This window comes from Trichoplusia ni, chromosome 6 (assembly GCF_003590095.1).
Source record: "Trichoplusia ni isolate ovarian cell line Hi5 chromosome 6, tn1, whole genome shotgun sequence".
Lineage (NCBI taxonomy): Eukaryota > Metazoa > Arthropoda > Insecta > Lepidoptera > Noctuidae > Trichoplusia > Trichoplusia ni.
In genome coordinates, this window is record NC_039483.1 from 11,541,743 (window position 1) to 11,564,867 (window position 23,125).

Here is a 23,125-nt window from a genome sequence, read left to right on the forward strand (position 1 = left end):
GCATTATTGTTTTCACGATGATTCTCCTTAATCCACTTAGATACCTCTTCTACTTGTAAGGTAGATATGTTTCTTATCTTACGTGAGAAAGCCTTTTAGCTAGCTCTTAATGTATTGGATTTTACAATGATGCAGAAAGGTATCGATGTTTTCGGTAAAGAAATATTTATTTGATTATTTGAATTTATACGCATATTCATATTGAACAGCAATGATTATTCTTAATTATTATATTATTAAAAGTTAACTATTATTTAAAATGTTAAACAATCAATCGGCTCATCTTATCACGATTCACAGCATAGGCCCTCCCACGACCGAAGTCGTGTCAGATTATCTCGCTTTTTATATTAAAGAACAAAATTATTTCAAGCAATTGTCTAAGCGTGGAGTGTTGAAATTAAAACGTTCACATCGTGTACTATTTTAAGTTTTGCTGCACTCCAGTCTTGTAATTTTTCCATTAGGCTCTAACCTATTTCCCGAGACCTAAAACTGTCTTTATGTCACACTGTCATAGTGAATTCAACGAACACATTTTCAGGTCAAGGCGAGAGCGCCGCGAAGTTCTTTTTAAAAAGATACATTTGGCATTTGAAATGTTTGACAATTTTTTGTTCCATTCCTACATTGCAGTCACAAAGTAGCTAGTTTCGTAATTTGACCGTATAATCTGAATAAGTTATACTCAAGCTACTTAGCCTCTAATTAAAAGTTAAATATTATATCAATGCACTGAATGACCTCTTTGCTGAAAACTTTTGCAACGTTACAGTTTGTAGGTTTTCCTTATTGGTGAGGCCAGCTTTCATTATAACAAGCATCATATTCTTTGAAATGCATATTTCCGATACGCCTGACTAGTTTCTAGTTCAACTGAAGCCCATATTCATAAGCTCTTCACATCCGCATAAAGAGCTCATAAATAAGAACTGATGAATTAATGTAAATCCCGAACGAGATGATATACACATATATTTTACGAGTATGTTAATTTTTGTCGCTCAAAATTAAAATGTCTTTGTGATTAGGAAAAAGATTATTGGTGGACATATTTTTTTAATTATTTCTTCAATATGAGACCGTATAATTCAACATGTAAATTTTACTCGGTTGACCGCTCCCTTTTGAAAGAATACGTGGTGAATCTCCCTGAAAAAGTTTTGGCTCTTGTTGCAAAACGATTTTTGGTTAGTAGTAGAAGCAATTTTAGGATTTTATAATTTTTAGGGTGGTTCCGCGTTCAAAGCCTTGTTAAAAAAAGAGCAAGAGTCGTATAATATTATTCATATTTTTTTAAATCACTGTAGAAAAAACAAGTTCTTAAAGAACTTTATACATAATCTTCTCTCATTTGTAGAAGAAAGAAAGTAGACTGTAACTTATAAAACTTAGATTGTAGATGCTATCTAACCACAGCTTAAGTTATTTTTTTCAGAGTTAAGCTCTTGTTTGTTCATCGAATCGATTAAGTATATACTTGATTTAATATTTTAAAAAAACCCAAAAATGTTTTTACGTAAAATATTCGCCAGCGATTAAAATAAGGAACTGTTTATTTTAAGTATTTTTTTTGAAGCAGAAAGAGAGCTTGGATAATAATTTCATTAAAAAAATGAGTGAATTTATCGTGAAAAGTTGCTTTGAACTGTGTTAAAAATTTTATTATTGAAAGCTTTCGTAAAACAGTAAGTAATGGGCTGTAATAGGCTGTACTGACTGAAATTAATCAGGCGCCTCAGGAAGTAATCCGTCAGTAAAGCCGTAACAGCCTTTGCTCTACCTTTTTCTTAGCTTTTTTATTTATTCAGTGTTCAATTACGAGATTTAGATACGAGTGTAAGTATAGATATCGCCATATAGGTGCTCTAGTAAAAAATATAACTGCTGTTCTGTAGCTGGAATCCGACTTTAGATTATAAAGATCAGAGAGTAGAACAACTAGATGGTAACGTATTCACAATTAAGTTAAAACTTTCCTTGTTCTAATTTCAATAACAAGGCCCATTCTCTTGATCTATGGTTAGCGGCTTTCTTGTTTTACGTAAATGACTTGCCGGCTTCTCTATAATTCTTAGGAAAAAGATTTTGTGGGATTATGTCATCTGCCAAGTCCGCTAGGGCCTCATTGTTCATTCTCTACTTCAAGAATTTGGTATAGTTTTTCGTATATTTCCGCGTTGAGGTTTTAAAAAACAGATGATAATTTTTTGCTTAATTAGCTAGGTACGTTAGGAAATAATTTCTAAAGTTTGAATATTATATCGTTAAACTCTGGCAAGTAACCGTTGTAAATTTCCGCGTTATATCTATAGATTCCTGTAAAATGACAATTAAATGACCTCTTTTAAGTTAATAATTCATTTGCTTTTAAGTTAATTGCATAGATAATTTTCTATTGAGTGCTTCTAAAATAGTCGCTTCATTTTAATACCATTTTTATGTAAGTTTTATTAATAGAAGTAAGTATACAAAAGGTTTTTCTTGCTATTAAAGTAGCGCTTGCGTATAAGCTAAGTTGATGACTTGCAATACGGTGACCCGCGCGCTTGCAAGGTATTACGAAGAATAATCCGTCTGACAAAAGAATAAGGGAACATCTGACATTTTACTTTATTGTTCAAGGCATTTCAGGACACAAAAACGTCTCTTATATTTTGATATAATATCAAGTGTTATGACATGGCTTTATTTTCTGGACATTTTCTTGCTTGCATTGTAACTGCAACTAAACTTTTATATGTATTTAAAGATACCTTCTATTGCTTTATTTAAAATTCTCTCTTCCTTTAGTCCAACAGAATTATCAGACACTGTGTACTTAGCTTGAAACAAGAGACTTTCGCTAGTAAAAGTGCTCAAATATTTAAGAGTAGGCCCATTATCCTTTTTATCTTGCACAATATGTCCCGCCGCTTAGCAAAGGCTCCCCAAATCCTTCTATGATTATCTATCCAATTTTGGAGCAAGCCGAAGCGGTAAGCAATTAGAACCTTAATTAGATCTTATTAATATTTCTCAAAAAACCTCTTTCTTTCAAACTGTCTTCTTCTCTTGTCCAGTGTCTACCACTGGAATCTACCTATTTAACGTGATCAATGTGTATTTATCAATGATCACAAAATGTCTGAATTCAACCCTTTTGTTAGTCATTGGTATTTTAGCATTTTCGTTCAATTCGATGTCGCGGAGTACGATTTACGTTGATTTTATCAGTGACTGTATTACAATACGATTCGTATAAAATCGTAAAATTGGTATAAAACAGTGGCGGGATATAGCTTCATCATGGAATGCTAATCGAAGTCTATCGTAACTTTGTTGCCAAGTAAGCACACAAAAAAAGTCATGAAAAGATTTTCGACGGAAAATATTCAGGTTTTTATCGCTCTTCTTTTTGTTTCATTAAATTGAGTGGGAATTTGAGATTTTGCCATTTGTATTGGAAAACTTTGTTTAATCAATGCCGTTGTTTATCTATTTTTGCCGAAATATCTTTAAAATATTTTGGGTCGATTGGCAACATTTTTTACATTGCATCAAGGTATACTGCGAGTTATGTAAAGCGAGTTACAACAAAGGAACGGGAAAATATATATTTTACAATCCGCTGTGATCAAGTTTTAAAACATTCCTACGTCCTATTTGTTTTTAATTCATATCTATTTGAAACAAGATGAAAACATATTAAAATTTCGTGGTATCGAAGTATGTGTTTTAATTTCTTAGATAATAAACGTATTTCATCCGGTGACATTAAACGTTTCTAGCAAAGTAATTTTATGAAAAAGTCAAAGTTATAGAATGTGATATCATATGCTTTCATACTTTTAAGCGATCTCAAGAATCCCTCTATAACCACACCCTGTGTAACCAAAGTAGGTACTGTCCACAAATTACAAACATTCCTTTATCATTAAGGGCTAAACGACGTATCTAATTACACCTTCTTGTTCAACGTTTTAGTGACTGCTTTCTGAAGTAAAACCTAAAGGGCTACCTACTTGTAGTATCTAAACAAAACCTTTTAGATAAGTCTTTCTCTTATTAGTTACGCTCAAACAGGAGAGAGTAGAATGTTTGAAGTAAGGTTGATGACTGTGTAGGACCTGATCAACTAGCTAACCTTGAAACTTAAAGTTGTTCAGTTAGCAAAAGTCGATTATCCAAGTAAGAAATTCATTAATAATATCTGGAACTCGAACAGAGTTTGCGACATTAGAACTTTAATTGTGAGGCGTTGAAGAGACTCAAAACTTTGTGAACCGAAGTTCCAGCTAGCCAAGTACCGCTGAAAAAAGGGAGTTGTGAGGTTTCGCCCGAACATATATACTTACATACCGGGCATCTTCTCATGAAGATAACCCGTGAATTAAAAGATATATAAGTAAATTTTGCTCATTAGTATTGGATTTCTGATCTTGATCACCTATTTTTGCTATTGTACAACTTGCTGGGTAACTCGTAAGTGACGATTCCTTCAAATATTTTCCTATACGGATGCAAAAAAGAAACTTAATATTTCACAGTTTATATTTACTTGTCGGTTTTTTATTGTAGTAAGTCCTGAATGCCTTAACTTATTTTGATGTGTATGTTTTTACTGATTACCGTTAGTAACCGTGAATTTTCCCAAGTAATATAACCTTTATATTTAAGTACTGATTTCAAACTAATTTGCGAAGTTAAAAAAAATATATACGAGAGGTCTACCACCGCGTGTTTAAGTAATCTATTAATTATCACCCGCTACAAAATTATTTACGTGGCGGCAGTTTAATCCCCCCCATCCCCAAGCCTCCATTTCAATTATTTTTAAGTATCAACTCATATGTTAGAAGTTTGTTATTAATGACATCGTAAGGGTATTTCAAATGCGCGTCTTTGTCCTTACCTTGACTGATGATCGCTGAGATATCCTTGATCACGATCACGTACTCTGTCCCTGAAACAAATCATTGGCTTTAGCATGAAACACAGCTTTTTCAAGAATCTAATCATCAGCGTATGGCTAAATCCTTAGGTATCTATGGAGCCAGTACTAGTAATCTTTTAAAACACGGAAAAAATACTAGCAACTTTAAGATACAGGTTCGGAACAGGTTTTACTATTTATAATTGATTAACATTGATTTATTTACATAAAAAAAAACTACCAAAAATATCATTACCGTTTAAACACCTTATATAATACCGTAAAAACCAAAATTAATAAAGATCAGCCTTCCATTTTTAACGGCGCAGAACAAACTTTCTTTACTGATTTGTGCATTCAGAGGCTTAATTAGCCCTATTTGTTTTTGTCTTCTGTAAGTACATACATCGCAACATTTCCTATCTGATCATTGTAGCGTTTTCCCAACTATATTGGGGTCGGCTTCCAGTATAACTTAATGCAGTTAAATACAATACAATTTTATAAGAAGTAGGTACCTGTATCAACACGTAATAACCCCTAGTCAGGCTGGTTATCAGACTTTCTAGCTTCTGACTCTACAGTTCATAAAATTTTATTATCACAGGGCTGTGTCAGGTTATGGTTGGTCTTTGGACTCTAGACTATGGACGTTGAATGAAAACGATGGTTGGTTTAACAATACTCTATATAAGTACTATAGTTTCACAACATACCTGGTGTTATGGTCGCTCAAGTAGCCACGCTCCCGTTCACGTTCACGTTCTCGCATCAGCTCATTGCGATCACTAAAACAAAAGTAAGGGATTGAACATACTATAAAATGTCTCAGGAAATATAAAATAATAAAGTTAATAATAATGGAATTAAATGATACCCATATTGTAATGTCATATCCGCACGATGATGATGGGCTATTTAACACTAATATTTAATTGGAAAAGTATGCACAACAGTCGTTCTCTTTGATTAGAAGCTACTAGCTTTGTGGCTACTCGGTAGGTACGACATTCTGGTTTTCTTTAAAAAGAGTCTTAGTTTTCCATTAAATTGTTTACATGTCAAATGTTGCAGTGATTCGAAACTTTTTACAAAAGGCCTCCGAGAGATCACTTATGATTGTCCCATACACGAAGTTTTTGATTGATATTTTTCCATGCCTGACAAATTTGAAGCTCATTTTATGATACTTTGTGGTAAACCCAACACTTAGGCTAAACAGATTTTATCAACTTGACACCCCTGTAAGTCCGTAGCTGGTCAACGACCGCCCTAAACGTGGGCCACAAAACCCGGTGGTACTCTTGTGCCTACATTTTATTTATATTTACCTGTAATACCCATCGCGGTCGGACCTAGCGCTGTGCTGTCTCTCAACACCGAGGCGGTGCGGCAGCGGCAGCGTCGACGACCGACTCCCGCCGCCCGAGCACTGGGATGCTGCTTCTTTCACAAACACACACGTGTATTACCAAGGGCATTAATTAACACACAATTTAAGCTAATGCTGATACACCATAAACAGAACAATAACTACATAAATGTGAAAGTACATATATTTTTATGAGAAAATTTTATGTTTTACATGACTTTTCAAATTTGGGTCACAATTACCCTGCGTAGTATATGAGGTACATTCACAGGCATCAGACAAACTTGCTTACCTAACTTATTATTGTCATGCATATGCATAACTGCTTATCATCTCACGTTAGAGTACAACATGCAATACTTTGTTTTGATATATTTTTAAAATTATGGGTTGCTGTAGAAATAATCATAGTTCTCTATCTCTTTAGTAAAGTAGTGAAATTGACTAAATGTTTTACCTTCAGATTAGTCAGAATGACTATTTATGAGAACAATTACAATTATAATTGTTTCATTCACCATTAATTACCAGCAGCAAAGTCACGCTATTTGTTATTAAGGTGAACAGAAAATACTATTCTACCTGATATATAAGAAAACCTTAAAACAAACTTTTTAATTTTGTTTTAATAACTATAATTTTTATAATAACTATCGTGAGACTGATTCATTATTAAATGATGTAACGGTTTACTCACGCGTATTTATCGGGGTAAACTATAATTTACCAATTAAATTCAGTAATACAGAGGTTGCGGCTGTCATAGTCTTTACCACAGCCTGTGCGTACGTAAGATAAAATTACGTTTAGGTATTTATTTAAGCAGAAAGCTAAATACTCTTAAAACGCATAGTCTATAATACGGTATATACGGTAGTTTATACATAATTTTTACATAAATAAAATAAAAGCACTGATATACTAGAATGTTTACAAGTACAAAGTAATAATACAGTGTTAGTGTCAAGGTGAAAATCTAATATTACATTTCTTTTATATATATGGGAAAAACCAGTCATTTCTATCTTGAATTCACATTTTTTACAATTTAATTTTACGACTTGATATCGTTATTTAGAGACTAAGCATTAATTAATAAAATAATTCTTACAGTACAAAGCAATTTTGCACTTTAAAGTAAAAATCAAAATCAAAAGTTTTCATTCAAAAGGCCGTTTTCCAGGCACATTCAAAATATTACAAAGATGACTAGTTGCGCGGGTCCAAGGTGTCATTCTTATGGAGAACAACCGGCAAGAAACTCCATAAGTTACAATTGATTATTGATTGGTTAACCCCATAGCTGATGTAGAAATACGAGTATGTGAGTACCATGCTTCTCCCTTTACAGAAACCAAACAAAACGTTCACAGTAAAAACAAAACAAGTATCTGTGGAAAATAAACTCAATCAACAGATTAGGTTCATAAATACATATAATAACATAGGCATTGCATACATATATATACATGATGATGCAATGATACCATTCATACGATAAATAAGCAATTTGTTTCACCTCTATCCCTTATTGCAGCCTCCTTAAGGTGTCTCAAAGACTGTAGAATTGATTCTTGGGTCGGTCCTCAACAAAACAAAAACAGGGTTCAAATTAAATCCAAACAAGGTTGAATTGTGTGCAGTTTATGTTGTAAAAATTGTATGTTTTAATAAAGTTAAATTTATTAAAATTGGCTGCATGCTTTTTATTTTAAAAATTTCAATTTTGCAAATTCTACAAGATTTTAAAATATATATTTTTTTTCGTTTTTCTTATTATATACTTACGTCGTCTCGGCGGATACGGACTTCTCTGATTTGAAGATGGCACGTTATCGTTGTATTCTATTAATAAAACAATAAGTGTTAAGCATTTGCAAGCTTTACGATTTAAACAACCAAGTAGTAAGTACATCCGACAAAATTAATTAGAAAGTAAAATTCCGACTTTTCTTGTAAATATTGTCCAAACATTATTTTAATACCATCACTTTAGTAGCTCTAATACTACAAATTTGTCTCTGTCATTTATAAACAGAACAAAAAAAGACTTTCTGATAAAAGGGTGAAGTTCAACCGGATCTTTTTGACCTACCTAAATCCTCCATGCTCTGGCTAAGCAGTGCCTCAAACGTGTGCAGACTGTAGCTCTCTGCATCCATGCCTTTAGCGAGAGTGTTCCTCAGATGCATCTCATACTCCAACAGCAGGCGTGAGGTGGGCGAGCCCGGAGCAGGTGTGGCACTAGACTGGGAGGCCTGGCGAGACAAGCACGGCTTCTGCAAGTAAACGAAGAAGGTCATACCATGAGACTAAAAGTAATACTATTTACTTTCAAGAAAAAAGAAAACAAAGAGGTCCAATTTCATGGCAATAACATCAAAACTGGGAATCAACATCAAGATAAGACAATAACAAATGCATATAGCCGTGATCAAGAACGACTCTTATCTAAAATTTTCTATAATGTTCAATTATCTTTGACAAGGATAAAAACAGTATGACACTTCAGGGTGACAGCAGTAACTTGGCAGAACCTCATCTTATCTGAGTAAGATATGTATATATTCTACAAACAAATAGAATGAGTCGTTTCATTAAGCTTTAAGAAATATAAAGAGGTTTTCATTGCTCCTTACCGCATGATGATGCTGTCTGGAATCGCGGCGCTGACAAGGCTCCTGGTCGGAGTTCCCATTAGACGACGACGGCGTGGTGGCATAACACTGGTTGTCAAACATCACGTTGTCTGAAGGTGGAGAGAGATCACGTTCACCACCGCCCAGTTCTAAATACAAGCCACGACCAGGATATCCACTGGGAGCGGCGCCGACACCCACACCACGACTGGTAAAAGAGAATATTATTTAACCTTAGAGAAGCACTATAACTATGTTTGGTTAGCAGTTATGAAATTGGGATGAATCTCTCTATACCAATGAAAAAATTAGTTCTGTGATGCTTATAGCCAACTTTTTGACTATTGTTGTATCTTAGATTTCATTCTGTCTATTCAGAATTTAGTTAATTAATAAATTCTACATTCATTTCGTACAACTTTATTGCATTTTCTTGCTACTACCAACGTCATACATTTAAATCCTTTAGGCCTTACCGCTGCGAGCTCTGTCGGCTGTTGTTATTAACGATGTGCGAGTAGTGTCCGTGGTGACCGTGCTGCTGGTGGCGGTGTCCATGCGAGCCGCAGGACGGCGGGCACGGCGCCTGCCCTCCATACCGCCGTCGTCCCATCTCCGGTGACGTCACCGGGCTCTCCGTCGACGGCATCGGCTTCAGCATGCGCTTCAAGGTGCTCGAATCTAGTGATGGTATTATAATTATTAATTGGAGCTTAATATTTTTTCTTGAAATTCTGTAATGTTAATGAATAGTACATGTTTCAGCGAACTCTTGTGACTTCAAATACACTATCCTGAATTTAATGAAGAAAACAGTTTTAAGTTAAGCATGTTCTTCTTAGATGTAAATGAATGTTTCCAAGAAGGGATCTAAGGTGTTCAGGTGATTAAAAAGTTTCTATAGTGTTATAAATGTTACTGCTTACCCATATTCATATCTTCAGTGCTCTTAGACTTGGTACGACGCGAGCCCGATGTGTTATTATTGATAACGTTGTGATGATGAGAGTGCCTTTCAGATTCGCGCGACTGAAAATGCATACAGTCCTGTTGAGTTTCCAAAGAGATTATTATCGTTTATTTAGTCACGTCAATTGTTAGAAATCCTAGTCTCCCAAATTAGTCTAATCTGTTTAAAAAATAATTTAAGTTTTGCGTTTATAAAATCTTTGCGACGCGACGGCAAAAGCTGATAATTTCTTTGTAATGACTATCATTCAAATATTTAATATTGTTGAAAAATATTTTTACCACAAATATCTTTGATTTGACGATGTCACGAAACATCCACTGATATTGTGTTCAATTGAAGCTGTAATTTTAAAGCCATGTCGACTAACCTAACCGAAAGATTCATGTTATAGGAATCGTAATATACTAACTGATTCGTTTCCGTCTCCGTAGTCGACGCTTTTGGGCATGTGCTGCAGGTGTTCCTTGCCGGAGCGTGTGGAGGTGGCTGAGGACTTGGATGACGTCAGCGTGCCGCCGGCCTGCACGCCCTCTGATTTCAGGTCCTGAGTGTGCTGGGACGATGCCCCTCCGCCGCCCGCTTGGCTCTCTTCATTTGTCTGTTATAGATTGTTTTAAATATATAACGTGAATTTGAAATTCTGGTGGGCACGAAAATGGAAAATCTATTGAATGTTGAAGTAAGTGCTTGTGAAAATGTTGCATGTGATTAATTCCCTTTTCAAAGTCAAATCAGTTAATGACTCAATGTCGTTAACATTTCCAAATTCACTAAAAGAATACATAGCATGTTAAACATAGGCAACTGGCAACAGCTATATCAATCATGTTTGTTTCACCACACCTCTGTTTAAAGGGAAACCTTTTAACAAATTACATCGAGGTGTCGTTCTCAAATGACAGTTTTGTACCATATTTAAAACTAAATTTATCCCCCAAAAGAATGTCCCTCTTACCAGTGTCGTAACAGGTAGTATAATTACACTAAGAAGTGCGACATTAATTGAGATTAAACATTGATTAAAGATAGGCTTATGACTAGTTATGACCATAATGGTACTAACATTAGTTCCGTGAGTTCCCGTTGAAGCAGTGACAGTCTTGGGTGCTGTCGAAGTGTTATTAGTCATAGTAGAGGTCTCTTGTGATTTTGGAGGCCGAGATGGTGGCTGTGAGTCAGCCTGACGCGAAGCCGCTGAAATAGAATTGATTTTTCAAATAAATTTCTCGTCTGAGCATACTCTTTCAGTGTAAATTGTCACCCAATGATCGATAGCGTCAGTGTCGCTATACTCGTCTGCCTTGATAATGCTTAATACTTAATAACGAGAAGTGCTACATAGCAGTAAGTTAACTAGTTTGTATTTTTAATTGCAATTAATTAAAATTGACTTCATTGCCCTTATTACTCTGTAAATACAATGAGAGTAACTGCTGTACCAACATATACATGTATTGTGGGCAGAGCGAGTCTTTCAAGGAGTTTTCTTTCTATTGGTCGCAAAGCCAACCCATTGGAAGTATATCCTTAATGTAAACTTCACTAAGATTACGTAATTACGATACTAAGAATACTAACGTTTCGGTGGCGGCTGGTGTGCGGGCTGTGAGTTGGACACATTGTCGTACAGCGATGTGGAGGAGGTCGCGGCGGCCACCTTGTCTGAGCGGCCGGCGGTGCCCGCCGCGCCTGCATCTGTCTCCATGGCACGAGCCGTGGTGCGGGGCAGAGTTGACGAACCTGTGGTAACCATATCGTGTGAAAACAAACCACGCCTTATAGTGTGACGTAATAACCGTTTTACTGAAGCCTTAAAACGGTTTTAACTCATGATCCTTGATTATAAGGATAATTTATAACTATTGTTATGGAAAAATACAGTTTATCTGGTTTATGAATCCTATTTAGAGAAAAACTTTAATAATATTTAAGTCACGCAGATTAGTGTACACATTAGACTATCAGTGTCGGCTTTTGAGTATCATTAAATAGTAAAACATACATATTTTAGCAAATATTTGTCACTAGATTTCAAGATGTATTGTTTACGTATAAACGTATGATGTTTGATGTATATACAATGAGAACGGTGTGTGTTATTGAAAACCTCTTTGTTCAGATCAAGGAGAGTTATCTGGCTTCTCTGAGAGACAAACATGCGTTCATTTACCCCACAGTAGGTGTCGATGACACCCTCCCTGACTGGCACACCACACATCAAATAACGTAAACCATAATTGAAAGTAAATAAGGTCTATACTTACGATAACGTGGATCCTGGGCTCTCAGCCGTGCATACTGTTCTTGAGTCATGCAGGTGCACTGCGGCTCGCGACCGTAGGTCAAGCTACATTCGTAAATGCCAATATGATTAGTTTGAAACATATTACAAGTTTACATATACATGGAACATGATTTTGACCAGTACTCGAAACGAATGAGGACATATTTGAAATTTCGAATTTTTTTAACTGAACTTTGAATTAACACTCTTCCAAGAGTCGTCCAAATACTTCTGACTTTATCATTATAAAGCACAATGGAACAAGTAGGCATTTTAGAACGTCACTCAGCTTAATTTCATTCTTATACACGTCAGTAAGTAAAAACTGTCAAGAAATGACTATTTATGAGTCTGAATTTAATTTACCTGGATCGATTAGGACTGGCCGGTGTGGAGAGCGGCTTCCTCTTAGCCTTGAACTTCTGCTTGTTCCCGGGTGGTTCTAGCTTTAAGCTGTAGCTGGATGACGCCTTCCGGGAGAATTTGAACGATGGCGACTAAAAATATATGAAAACTTTAATTGCAAACATGTATCTTTAATGGGTACATGAGTGTGAGAAATAAATGAACAGTGACGAAGGATTTTGAAAACGTTGACACTTGGTCTGGATTCTGGGTTAACCAATTCCGTTTTAGTTTCATATTATGATTAACAATTATAATATTTAGTCCATATCCCATGTACCTATATGATTAGGGTTCAAAAAGTCCACCTGGAATTTTAGGTCCCATTTTTGCGACTGCCGGGAACACAAAATTTTTTGATGTCGGTCAAATCTCAAAGAAGATTTCAATATAAAAATATGTAAATCTAGTCCAAAACCCTGATCGTAATTATTTGTTTTGACAACGGAATTAGTTGACTTCCAGAAATTGAAATGGTAACAGTTTTAATGTTTTGTGAATTTCAATGGAGCACAAAATATTCTAAGTAACACTAAATAAGACATTTATTTATTTATAGTAATAGTTAGTCATAAAACGCGACCGTAAATATTTAACTACACGACGTACGAGTTGTGTACTTACACAGCATTCTCTGAATTGTTTGGCATCAATGGGAGAAGTGAAATTCAGTCCCCAAGTGTCGTTGGTCATGGGATCCTTCCAGTATACGAAGCATTCAGATGCTTGTCCTATGCGAGTACCTGCAAAGGAAATTGTTAATGAATTAAGATGAACGTACAGGAATAAAATCATAAGGGCATAATATACAATTCATCACCTACATCGAGTTCAATAAAATAACTTCATGACAGCCAAAATGAAAACAAAATACGCCTAGAACAGTTACTGATTAGAGATACATGTCAAATGAGTAGTTTTAATATTTTGTAAAATATACTTTTGAATTATCTGATTGACTTTTTGGAGAATTGATATTGTATGAGAATATAAAATTTTGTTATTTTTACTGCTTCATCAGCTTACAGCTTTGCCGACAATTCCATGAAATAACGAACGTCTTTCTGAAGTACCGAGAGTTAAGTACTTGTTATGATTGTATTTTCGTCATAAGTAAGTGTTGTATTTATGAAATAATTATTCCGTAAATTATTAAGCTTTTCTTCGAATTGATAAAACTACTCGTAGATTTTCCTTAACATACTTATGATAAAAATGTATTAAGCACTTGAAGTGCCATTGTTACCAAGCAAATGAGCTACATCAAAATTGATTTTGAGAAAAAATAATAGCTAAAGGGAACCTTGTTTAATATTAAAATGGAACAGAGCAACAATTTTAAAATAGCATAAATAAAAGTTTGGTTGCAAGAGAACTGGGGCAAGTAATAAAATCAATGGATATGTAGTCGCGTTTTGTTTTCATATTTAATTCGTTGCTCAACTGTTTTAATAAGCACAAGTGAAATAATGTGTTGGCCGGCGTTACTTGCAGTGAATTCGGTCGATTACTCGTCTTACTATCCAGTGTAAATTTAAAACTAGGTTAGAGCGGCCGCCGCCGTATCTCCGAATTGCCCCAGTAAAATATAGGTGTTACTCTGCCGTGTGATCTCCACAATTGTTACAAAAGTGTTTATTTCGGGAAACTACTTTTAAGCGCTAGTATTACCCACGTATTATGTAGCTTACTCGTAAATTAGGAGATCCAAACCATACTTTACTCGGTGTTTGTTATTTTTAAATTTATGTTAGTTCTAATTATTATTTAAAATTAATTTAAATTTGCTTAGTGCTCGTTTTAGTACCTAATTGCATAATCTCTGTGAGATAAGTTTTATTATGTAACCGAAAGTGAACCTTTCAAAATGTTGTGTAAAATCAATTCAATTGAATGAATTACGAAGTTTTTGGTTAACCAAGCTTATTTATATATACTACTGCGGTTGTAACCGACTTTAAGATTAAGATATTTTGAAAAAGATCTTTTTTTGATTCCGCACGTTACTACCACCTCTTAAAGTACTTTTTATATTTTTGTCTCCAAGGTATCAAATCCTTGACTTGTTTTGGGTTCGTAGACATTCAAGTCGCAAGCATAAAAACACCCTACTATAAGTAAAGTACAGTAATATCATTACAGTACTGGAAGCGTGACAGTGCACTGCACTACGTAGACGTCTCTCTTCCATAACTGCAATATTATTACCTACTTTGAGAGGCGGTGGCAGGCCCTCTAAAGTAATGTAATAAAGCTGTCGTACCGGGCTGCAGTAGTCTGACGTCGAGTATCTTGTCAACCTGTGAGTTGTACGCGGTGATGTGGAACACGCACTCGGGCGAGTCCTGGATGCAGGTGATGTTCACCGGCACCAGGTCCTCCGACACCTGCTGCCACTTCACCGTCCCGGCACCGCTTGCTGATACGTGGAATACCTCCGCCCATAATCTGGAAACACTCACAAATTAGTAATAACATACAAACTAGGCTGAGTTTTAGTTCTGTTCTCCAAAGTAATCAATTTAATGCATCAAACATTGTACTCAAGTATTTATGTAGATAACGATTAGTGTTATTATTAAACGACGGATTACAACAAAATAACTATTAAATTCTGACTTAAAATTATGCCATAGAATGTAGTTTGGCAAACATCATCGCAAGTACAAGCAAGTGATGTGAATGGTGTTTAGTCTTTTGGATAATTAACCATCTAACCCTGATTTCTGAAATTATGTTCAAGTTTACGCGTAGAACACCACCATCTCAGTAATAAGATCCTATTTAGTTAATATAAAACTGCAGCATACCTATATGTATGAGGCAGATCTTTATACATTTAAAAGTGTTCAAATATTTATTGATTCAAGGTTTATTCCTAGACACCGTTGCATCTTGTAACGGTACTGTTAAATGTAAAGTTTTCAAAACAAATATGAAGATACATCTTGACGTTAATGTTACATTGTGCAACTCTTTCAACGTTTATTTGCTTGTTATTAGTCAATCATAGCATTTTTTGATATCTGAAAATTTATAGCATTTTGAATTATCGATAGTAAAAAAAACTCTGTAATAATATATGTTATACTTCAACGATATTTCACAGGGCTAAAAAATTTACAGTTTATGCAGCAGGCAGGCAGTAATTTTTAATGGATGGTAACTTTTATTTGTTTTTAAAGGAATTGAGACGTGTGCCCCGCTGTATGAACATAAAACATCGTTAAAAGTTCAACCAGTCCGTTTGGTTGCATAAAGTTTACTTAGAAAGATGTTTGTAAATAAAATTAGGACGAGTTGCTTTGATGCAAGCAGTCAAGTGAACGGTTAATAAATAGTGTTTGCCTTTTGAACGGGTATTTACATTGAAATCGGTGACACAACACAATATGAAACTGGCTACAATTAGGTAGTAGAGATTAAGTCAGCATTCTATATTTAGACTTTAACTATATAGTTAAAACTGAAAAATATTAAAACAAATGTGTAGTTTAAATTAAAGAACGTTTCTTCTATGTACTATCCGATATTATTATTGATATAGCGGTATAACGGACTTTTCTTTTCGTGGTATTCGAATAAAATTATTGTATAGTGCCACATTTACTGATTTCTGATACATTCTGCTTGACACTATATTCTCACTCAAATAAATTAACACAATATTAAGTGACAAAGTGGTTGCCACTCAATATCCTGGCTATGCCTATCCTGGTTATATTTGATTATACGCTGATAGATATGCTAAATTAAAGCCAGGAATTCCAATAAAAAAATGGACTTTTTGCATTTCTGTTCATGTCAGCTTTATCATCGAGCTGGGGTGAATGGTCCCTGGCAGATACCTCATCCCACTTTCAAACATATCAAACAGGGCTCTGCGTAGACCTATGTCCCACGTAAACCCTTCAAAGGGCCGCGTCGCATCTTTTGAAGTTATCCCGTGGATAAAAAGATGAGGGCCAGTAGACAAGTGACAATTTTACACCCGCTAACAGCTGTTAAGTCGCTTTAATGTATGAAAATGGCAATCTCGGCGACTACGTGACTCTGACATATCTTTTCAATACATTTATGCAGGTTAATCAGTATAGGGTATTTGATAAAAAAAATCTGTTTAGACCGTCAGACATACTGCCAAAAAAATTAGGAAACGAATTTTTTCTTTTATGTCGTAACCAAAGAATGAAGAGTTTAAAGTAATTTAACATCGCATGTGACGTCAGTTACCAGTAGCTACACTGATAGCTAACCAGTGATGGTTTTAGCACCCACTACCATATATGTATTTCATCATCTTTAAGCATTTAATGTTCATTACGTTTTAATTATGTGATTAAATTTAAAATATCTATTCAATATCTTTTGGGAACCTGTTTGACAGATTAATCATGTATAGGTACTATTTAGTTAAGATTGTCTATATAGGCCATTAAATTGTTAATACCTTAGCAAATGTCCGTCTCTTCGTCGCGAGTTCTGCCACGGGCTGTCTTCATAGCGGTACGCCTTGCGCAGGATGGGCGCGCAGGAGCACGACGACAGCTTGTTGCCCATCGTGCGCGTGCCGCACTCGGCGCACTGCACTATGCTGCCTGCAACCCGACACTCGTTAACAACCGACAACAATGGGTAGGGCAGGCTATACAACTTAGTGAAATAAAACCTTAGAATAGAACCTTAGAACCTTGCTTTGGGCAATGTTTTCAGCCAGTTTGCATGTCCAAGTATATACCTTAAATTTCAATAGAAATGTTTTAAAAAATGTATGTTTTTGAACTGAACTAACAAATGTATCTTACAATCCCAGATAAAACTTATTAACATCCTGACATTTTTATCAAACGACTATCGTCTCAAACTGTTTGATTTGACATACTTTTCTGTTATCCTTGAATTTGGCTGGCATTTGTTTATTTAAATTCTGTTTATTCAGTAATACTACTATGTTAATGAATTGTATTCTATATTTGGATGCATTTCTTCATTAAGGAATTTAGGGCAATTATGATATTAAACTAATTCAAATAGCATAAAAGGATTCTAACCTGTACTTAATTAGTGGTGTTTATAGAGTAACACTGCATTATATATGTCAATGTTGACTAAGCGGTGTTGGTGTTATTATTGTTAGATTTATGATTAAAATGTTAATGGTTAAGAGGTGCCATAAAGCTTTAATTGTTCAAGTTACTCAGCAGTTACTAAAGCATGACGATAAAAAGATTGTAGTGTATCTTATAAATTAGACAGCTTATCCTTTAGCTACTAACATTTTTACTACAACTGACTATCACAACTTGTCCCTAAATCCCTATAAGTAGAATTCTAATAGACAAGACAGTTTTAGAAACATGATTTGCTATATATCCTTATTAAGTGCAGTTGTATCAATTTTAGTAAAAAACTAACCTTGAATACCATAAAACAAGCCTATACCTCACGCCGGCCTACGTTAAAATCTACCTGAAGTTTGTTGATGTAATTCATTACCATTTTTATAAATAGCATGTTACGTTGAGCGTACTAAATACAATATGTAAACAAGCATACTGGCAGTATACAGATAAAACTATTTCATAGATGTCCTGTTTAACCTGTCGGTTGTGTGAAGTAGAATGGTTTTCATGGTAGAGTGGGCCGGTGTGGGATGTGCACTCACCCGCGGTCCCGTGATGTCACCAGGTGCCATCGGTGCGCGAGAGCGAGTGCCCGCGGTTCAGGCTCTGCGACCGCTGGGTGCCGTGTCTGTACGGGTGTTTCACAGCGGCATGCTGCAACCCACAATACAATCTCCTTGCATTCTAACACGACATACAAACTCTACCGTTCTATTTCGTTTCTCCATCCAGTAATCTGCCTTCACCAAGTTCAGATTACCGAGGGACCCAAATTAAAGAAAAAACAATCCCTTACTTTTAGGTTTGTTTTGAAAAACGTCATAATAAAATATTAAACGTGTAATTTAAAAAATATTTTTGTATCGTAAGTGTACAATCTAGTATAGTGTAGTATAGTATTATTTGGAAGATTTTAGAAGCATTTTGTTTTAAGAAATAAAAACAGGTATAGTTTAGATTTAGAGTATTTATTTAGGATTGAATTAGATGATATAATTGAGAGGAAAGGTGTGTGAGGCGATATAGACATGCATGGGAACAAAAATATAAGCTAACTACAGATACTATCTACATAACGTGGCCACAGATATCACAACATAGCGGCTTAGGTAATCACTGTTGTAGTATGCTTTCAAAATAATAGGTAAGTGAACTTTATTACATAACTTTTGCGCTGACACATGATTCGTTTTACTCCACAGCTACATTATCTCATGTTAAAGTAAAACCATTGTATCATTAGCTATCAGTTCAAGTAAACCTTAAGCAATAAGTGTCATTTGTTTTAATTATCGTCAAAGGCTTGATGTAAGTGCTATCAGACGAACACATGAGTCATACTATTAAGTCACCTACTGACACACCTTAAAAGGTTTGTGGCGAAGTATAATTTACATGGATGGCATCATCCTGTATCTCACTTTAGAATATAGATGCATTATACTTAAACGTGAAGCAAGTAGCAAAAGGATATTAAATAAACTAAGACACACGTAATTTTTTTTATCTCCCCACATAAGTAACTAGTATACCTAAGTAAGATGAGACATAGAACGTCACTTCCGTAGGGTTTTACTAAGATGCAAGTTTCATTAGAAACGGATCAGGTGGTAATATGGGGACCCCAAAAATGAAGTAAGGGGAAGTTCTGAATCTATAGCTAGTATTGGCTAGTCGATATTGAAACGTGTGATTTATAACACTTCTAGTATTAATTTTCTAGAATATACTAGTATGTTTATTTACCTCGTATCATACTTGTTATTATCTATCTAACACAAACCACTCTTAAAAAACACTAATTCAATAATTACTACAACTATATTGGATTTCACTATAGCTAGCTAATATCAGGATCTGCTACAATTGTTTGTCTGTATTATTGTCAGTTTAATTAAATAGCAAAATTTTAGAAAGAATTATAAATTTTGATCAATAAATAAAATAGTTTCGAATCAGTCTGGTATCTAGGCTATCGATATATCCAAGTCCAATTCTAACCTATCAAATGGTAATTAAAATTCTAACGCCGCATTTCGATCTCGACGGCAGTGCCTTCAATCATGTTAGATTAGACCGACTGTATGTGGGTCAGCTTAGTTTGGCTTCATATTTAAACTGACTATACATAGACTCTACCTATAAACCGCCTACTTGTAGACTGGTTCCTATTGCTTCGTAAAATAATTAAAAATCCCTATTACGTGTCGTATGGCTGTTGACTTAGTGCCCATAAACCTTCGCAAGCGACAATAAAAACTTTGTCATTGTATGGTTACATTATTATATATCTGTAAGTATCAAATATAAATGTTGAATTTTATAACCAGGTGCAGATATTCATGCTGTAGCCACGGCTCCGTGTCTGTACGACGACCGTATCGCATGAAAGCGTTAGTTGGTACGGGACTATGACAGCGGTGTACATAATATATCCATTTGTAATATGATACATTCTCAATACATATATGAATGTTATCGCAGGTAATAAACGAGTATTTTAATGTAGCTGCGATCTCTAGATGTATCCGCGCGACCCCAGCTGACAGGGAGGAGCGCTACTGCTGTCATCGTATACGTTACGTGTTACTCACTAATTAAATATTTAAGAACGTCTAGCACACTTACAATCAAATGGGCATATACTACATATTATATAGCAAAAATTGTAATACATAAACTTTTACATAGAATATAATAATTAACATATAATTAATTAACATATGCTTAGCATGTTATTATTTTTTATAATATATTTTAAACAGAACGTGTGAACATGCATATACTGATTGCTTGATACAAAATTTACTGTGCGTGAGATTTTAGTTATGATTTCACATGACGTTAATTTATTATTATTTAATGGCAAAACGCCCCATAATACAGACATTCACGAGGGAGGTAGGGGAATACAAACACTCCAAGTGCAAATCAATTTAAAGGTATTTACGAACCTCGAAATTGTTCCAATTTTGCGCAGAAAATTTAGCAGCCTCCACGCTTTCTTTAGCACCCATATTTACGAAGTTGTGAAATCACTCGAATGAACTATGACAAGTCGGTTTCGATGTGTATGCTCTGAGCTCGAGACACTAATGTGCACTACAGCCGGACTCTCTGCGAGAGTCGGGTTTAATAAGCATTTAAATACCTCTATTTTCGGTCGTTCGCAAAGTTAAAAATTCACAGCGTTGAATAGTAAATGAGGGGTGTTGTATGTTGCAGCGAGCAGCGCACGACGGCGGCGCGGATGCAGGCGCGTGTAAACACCGCCAGCTGCTGTGCGGCGCGCGCTCCTGCGGCCGGCAGCAGCCCGCACCCTCGCTACTCGCTAGGCCGCACCGTCCGCGACCTGACTGCCCTACGCGCGACCTGACTACCACCGGCGACGGCTAGCACTCCCAATTATCTCTCGCTATCTCAAAGTGCGCAGAATGTAATGAGCGCTGATACGACTTTGCGAACGGTGCGGCAAGGCGACACCGGCGGCTCGGCTAAACGTCAGAGCAGACTGGGTCGCGATACAAGCGTGCGTGGCGGCGCTGTGTGCGCACAGTCGCGCCGGCCGCTGCCGCGCACCAACCGCCCGCCGAAAGCCGAGACGCAGCGACGCCCAAACCTAGCAAACGAAACGGTGGCCAGCGCCCTCCATCTCAACGAGATGTGTTGGCCCCGAATTACTTTATGCCTTAGCTTGCTTCCCTAATAAAATCAATCAAAGGCGACAAAATAAAAAGGTATTCGCCTTTAAAAAGTTTGCATACGAATTGTGTTAATAACATGTATCGAGATTAAGAAGATCATCAATGGACGTTCGGAGCGGTGCGGCGTGGGGCGGGAGTTGCGCGCGCACTCTGCCCGAGACAACATTCGATTTTGGTCCATGACTGTTGGATGCTTACTGTGGCCCGACGAAGGCTTTAATAGTTCATTCTAGACTACGACCGAGAACACGACTATTTAATCATTTTACCTTATTAAAATTAAGCCCTAATTCACCTACTTTCTGCCAGGCATTGTAAATATTAGATAACACATCTTCGTTGAAGCACACATGTTACACTAACAGGGGTGATATTGGGTCAATAATCATATTAGCTGGTTCATCGTCTTATTTACCGAAATATCGATTTAATAAAATATTGCGCAAATTACGGTTTAAAGGCTTCTTAACCGTGAACGTAATACCATTGGTACTCATAATAGGTAGGTTGATAATTGTACGTTGCAGGGTTCCGTAAACCAAGGGTTGGTACATCGTATAATTTCCTAATCCGAGTTTTTCATGGGTGGAATTAGGCTCAGAATATAAAAATGTATGAAATCTCATATGTATAGAAAAGCAATAGGTATATCGCAAAAATCCACAATCCAATGTCCATCGAGAAAAAAGTAGACAGGTATCTGATAATTAAAGTGTAGTAATTTACCACTTCCTTTATTAAACATCGTTTGCAAAATAATGAGCTTTCTGTCTTGGTATTAAAAGTTATTTTTATTTCATTTACATGAAACTTCCTCATTCATAACACTGGTTTATTAATTTATGGGCTTTTAAAATTTCAGTGTTCTATTTCGATGTATCATCATAATTCGTCTAAAAAGGGGTCAAGTGGGGATACATCATTTATTATACTTGAGATGAATCAATACTTTATTTATGCCCATAATGTTTTAAATTATTTTATAATGTTTCAAACTCTGCACTGTAAAGTAACAATATTTCATTCAGCAAACTATCTGATGGCAGTTTTGATAGTCAGCTGTTAGGTACAAGTACGGAAACCGAGGATGGTTTCGCTAGAATGGCAAAAATTTACAAAATTAGGTCAGACTATTGCTAGCTACGGCTGGGTTATTTTGTTAAGATGACTAATTAAACATGTAATGTACGTTAAAATATATATATTCTCGTGGTATTCTCAGAGTACGGGACATTAAGATTTTTTTACTCTACTGCGAGCATTTATTACAGTTATGAGTTTCAATGTAATTACATTTATAAATTAAAATTATATGATGCATAGCGTCTTGATATTTTATAGAGCTATCTAGCTACGGTTTTACCAGACCAAGATCAATGGTCCAATACATTGCGGTAGATAGTAAAGGTACTGAGGTGAAACAAATGTGTGGAGAATGCAGTGTTAGCGATCATTTTACTTTACTGGAGAGGAGCTCATTAAAAAAGATTTAGGAGTGTTTTCTACAAGATAAAATTTCATTAGGATAAATCTGAAAATCTTTTCAAGGGACTAATGTATTTTTTTCGTGCTAGAAATTCAATTCAAACGCGTTGCTTAAGCAAAAGCACATTAAAAATATGCATTTCAAAAAAAATGTTATTAAATCATAGCAAAAGCCAGTCATACCTTAAAACATAGTAAAGTTTCTCTGCTTTTAATTATAAGGTT

The 23,125-nt window shown here is 35.5% G+C and overlaps 1 protein-coding gene across 10 annotated transcripts in view; it reads right to left on the bottom strand.

Moving 5' to 3' along the window:
- LOC113494924 overlaps positions 1-23,125 on the bottom strand; it is an 82,325-nt gene that overhangs the window by 49,438 nt on the left and 9,762 nt on the right. For 4 of the 10 annotated variants that reach the window (XM_026873449.1, XM_026873450.1, XM_026873445.1 and 1 more), the window contains exons 1-19: positions 20,666-22,157; positions 18,254-18,365; positions 17,039-17,186; positions 14,852-15,036; positions 13,213-13,331; positions 12,550-12,680; positions 12,164-12,246; positions 11,478-11,639; positions 10,963-11,093; positions 10,309-10,497; positions 9,853-9,973; positions 9,403-9,607; positions 8,927-9,134; positions 8,383-8,566; positions 8,076-8,132; positions 7,807-7,872; positions 6,247-6,361; positions 5,632-5,703; positions 4,895-4,945 (exon numbers count right to left, since the gene is read on the bottom strand). In XM_026873449.1, the coding sequence (XP_026729250.1) occupies positions 4,895-4,945; positions 5,632-5,703; positions 6,247-6,361; positions 7,807-7,872; positions 8,076-8,132; positions 8,383-8,566; positions 8,927-9,134; positions 9,403-9,607; positions 9,853-9,973; positions 10,309-10,497; positions 10,963-11,093; positions 11,478-11,639; positions 12,164-12,246; positions 12,550-12,680; positions 13,213-13,331; positions 14,852-15,036; positions 17,039-17,148 (2,189 nt within the window). In that variant the 5' untranslated portion in view covers positions 17,149-17,186; positions 18,254-18,365; positions 20,666-22,157. Of the gene's footprint in view, positions 1-4,894; positions 4,946-5,631; positions 5,704-6,246; positions 6,362-7,806; positions 7,873-8,075; positions 8,133-8,382; positions 8,567-8,926; positions 9,135-9,402; positions 9,608-9,852; positions 9,974-10,308; positions 10,498-10,962; positions 11,094-11,477; positions 11,640-12,163; positions 12,247-12,549; positions 12,681-13,212; positions 13,332-14,851; positions 15,037-17,038; positions 17,187-18,253; positions 18,366-20,665; positions 22,159-23,125 lie in introns of those variants that run through there. The other 6 variants (XM_026873451.1, XM_026873454.1, XM_026873453.1 and 3 more) reach the window with 5 other exon arrangements.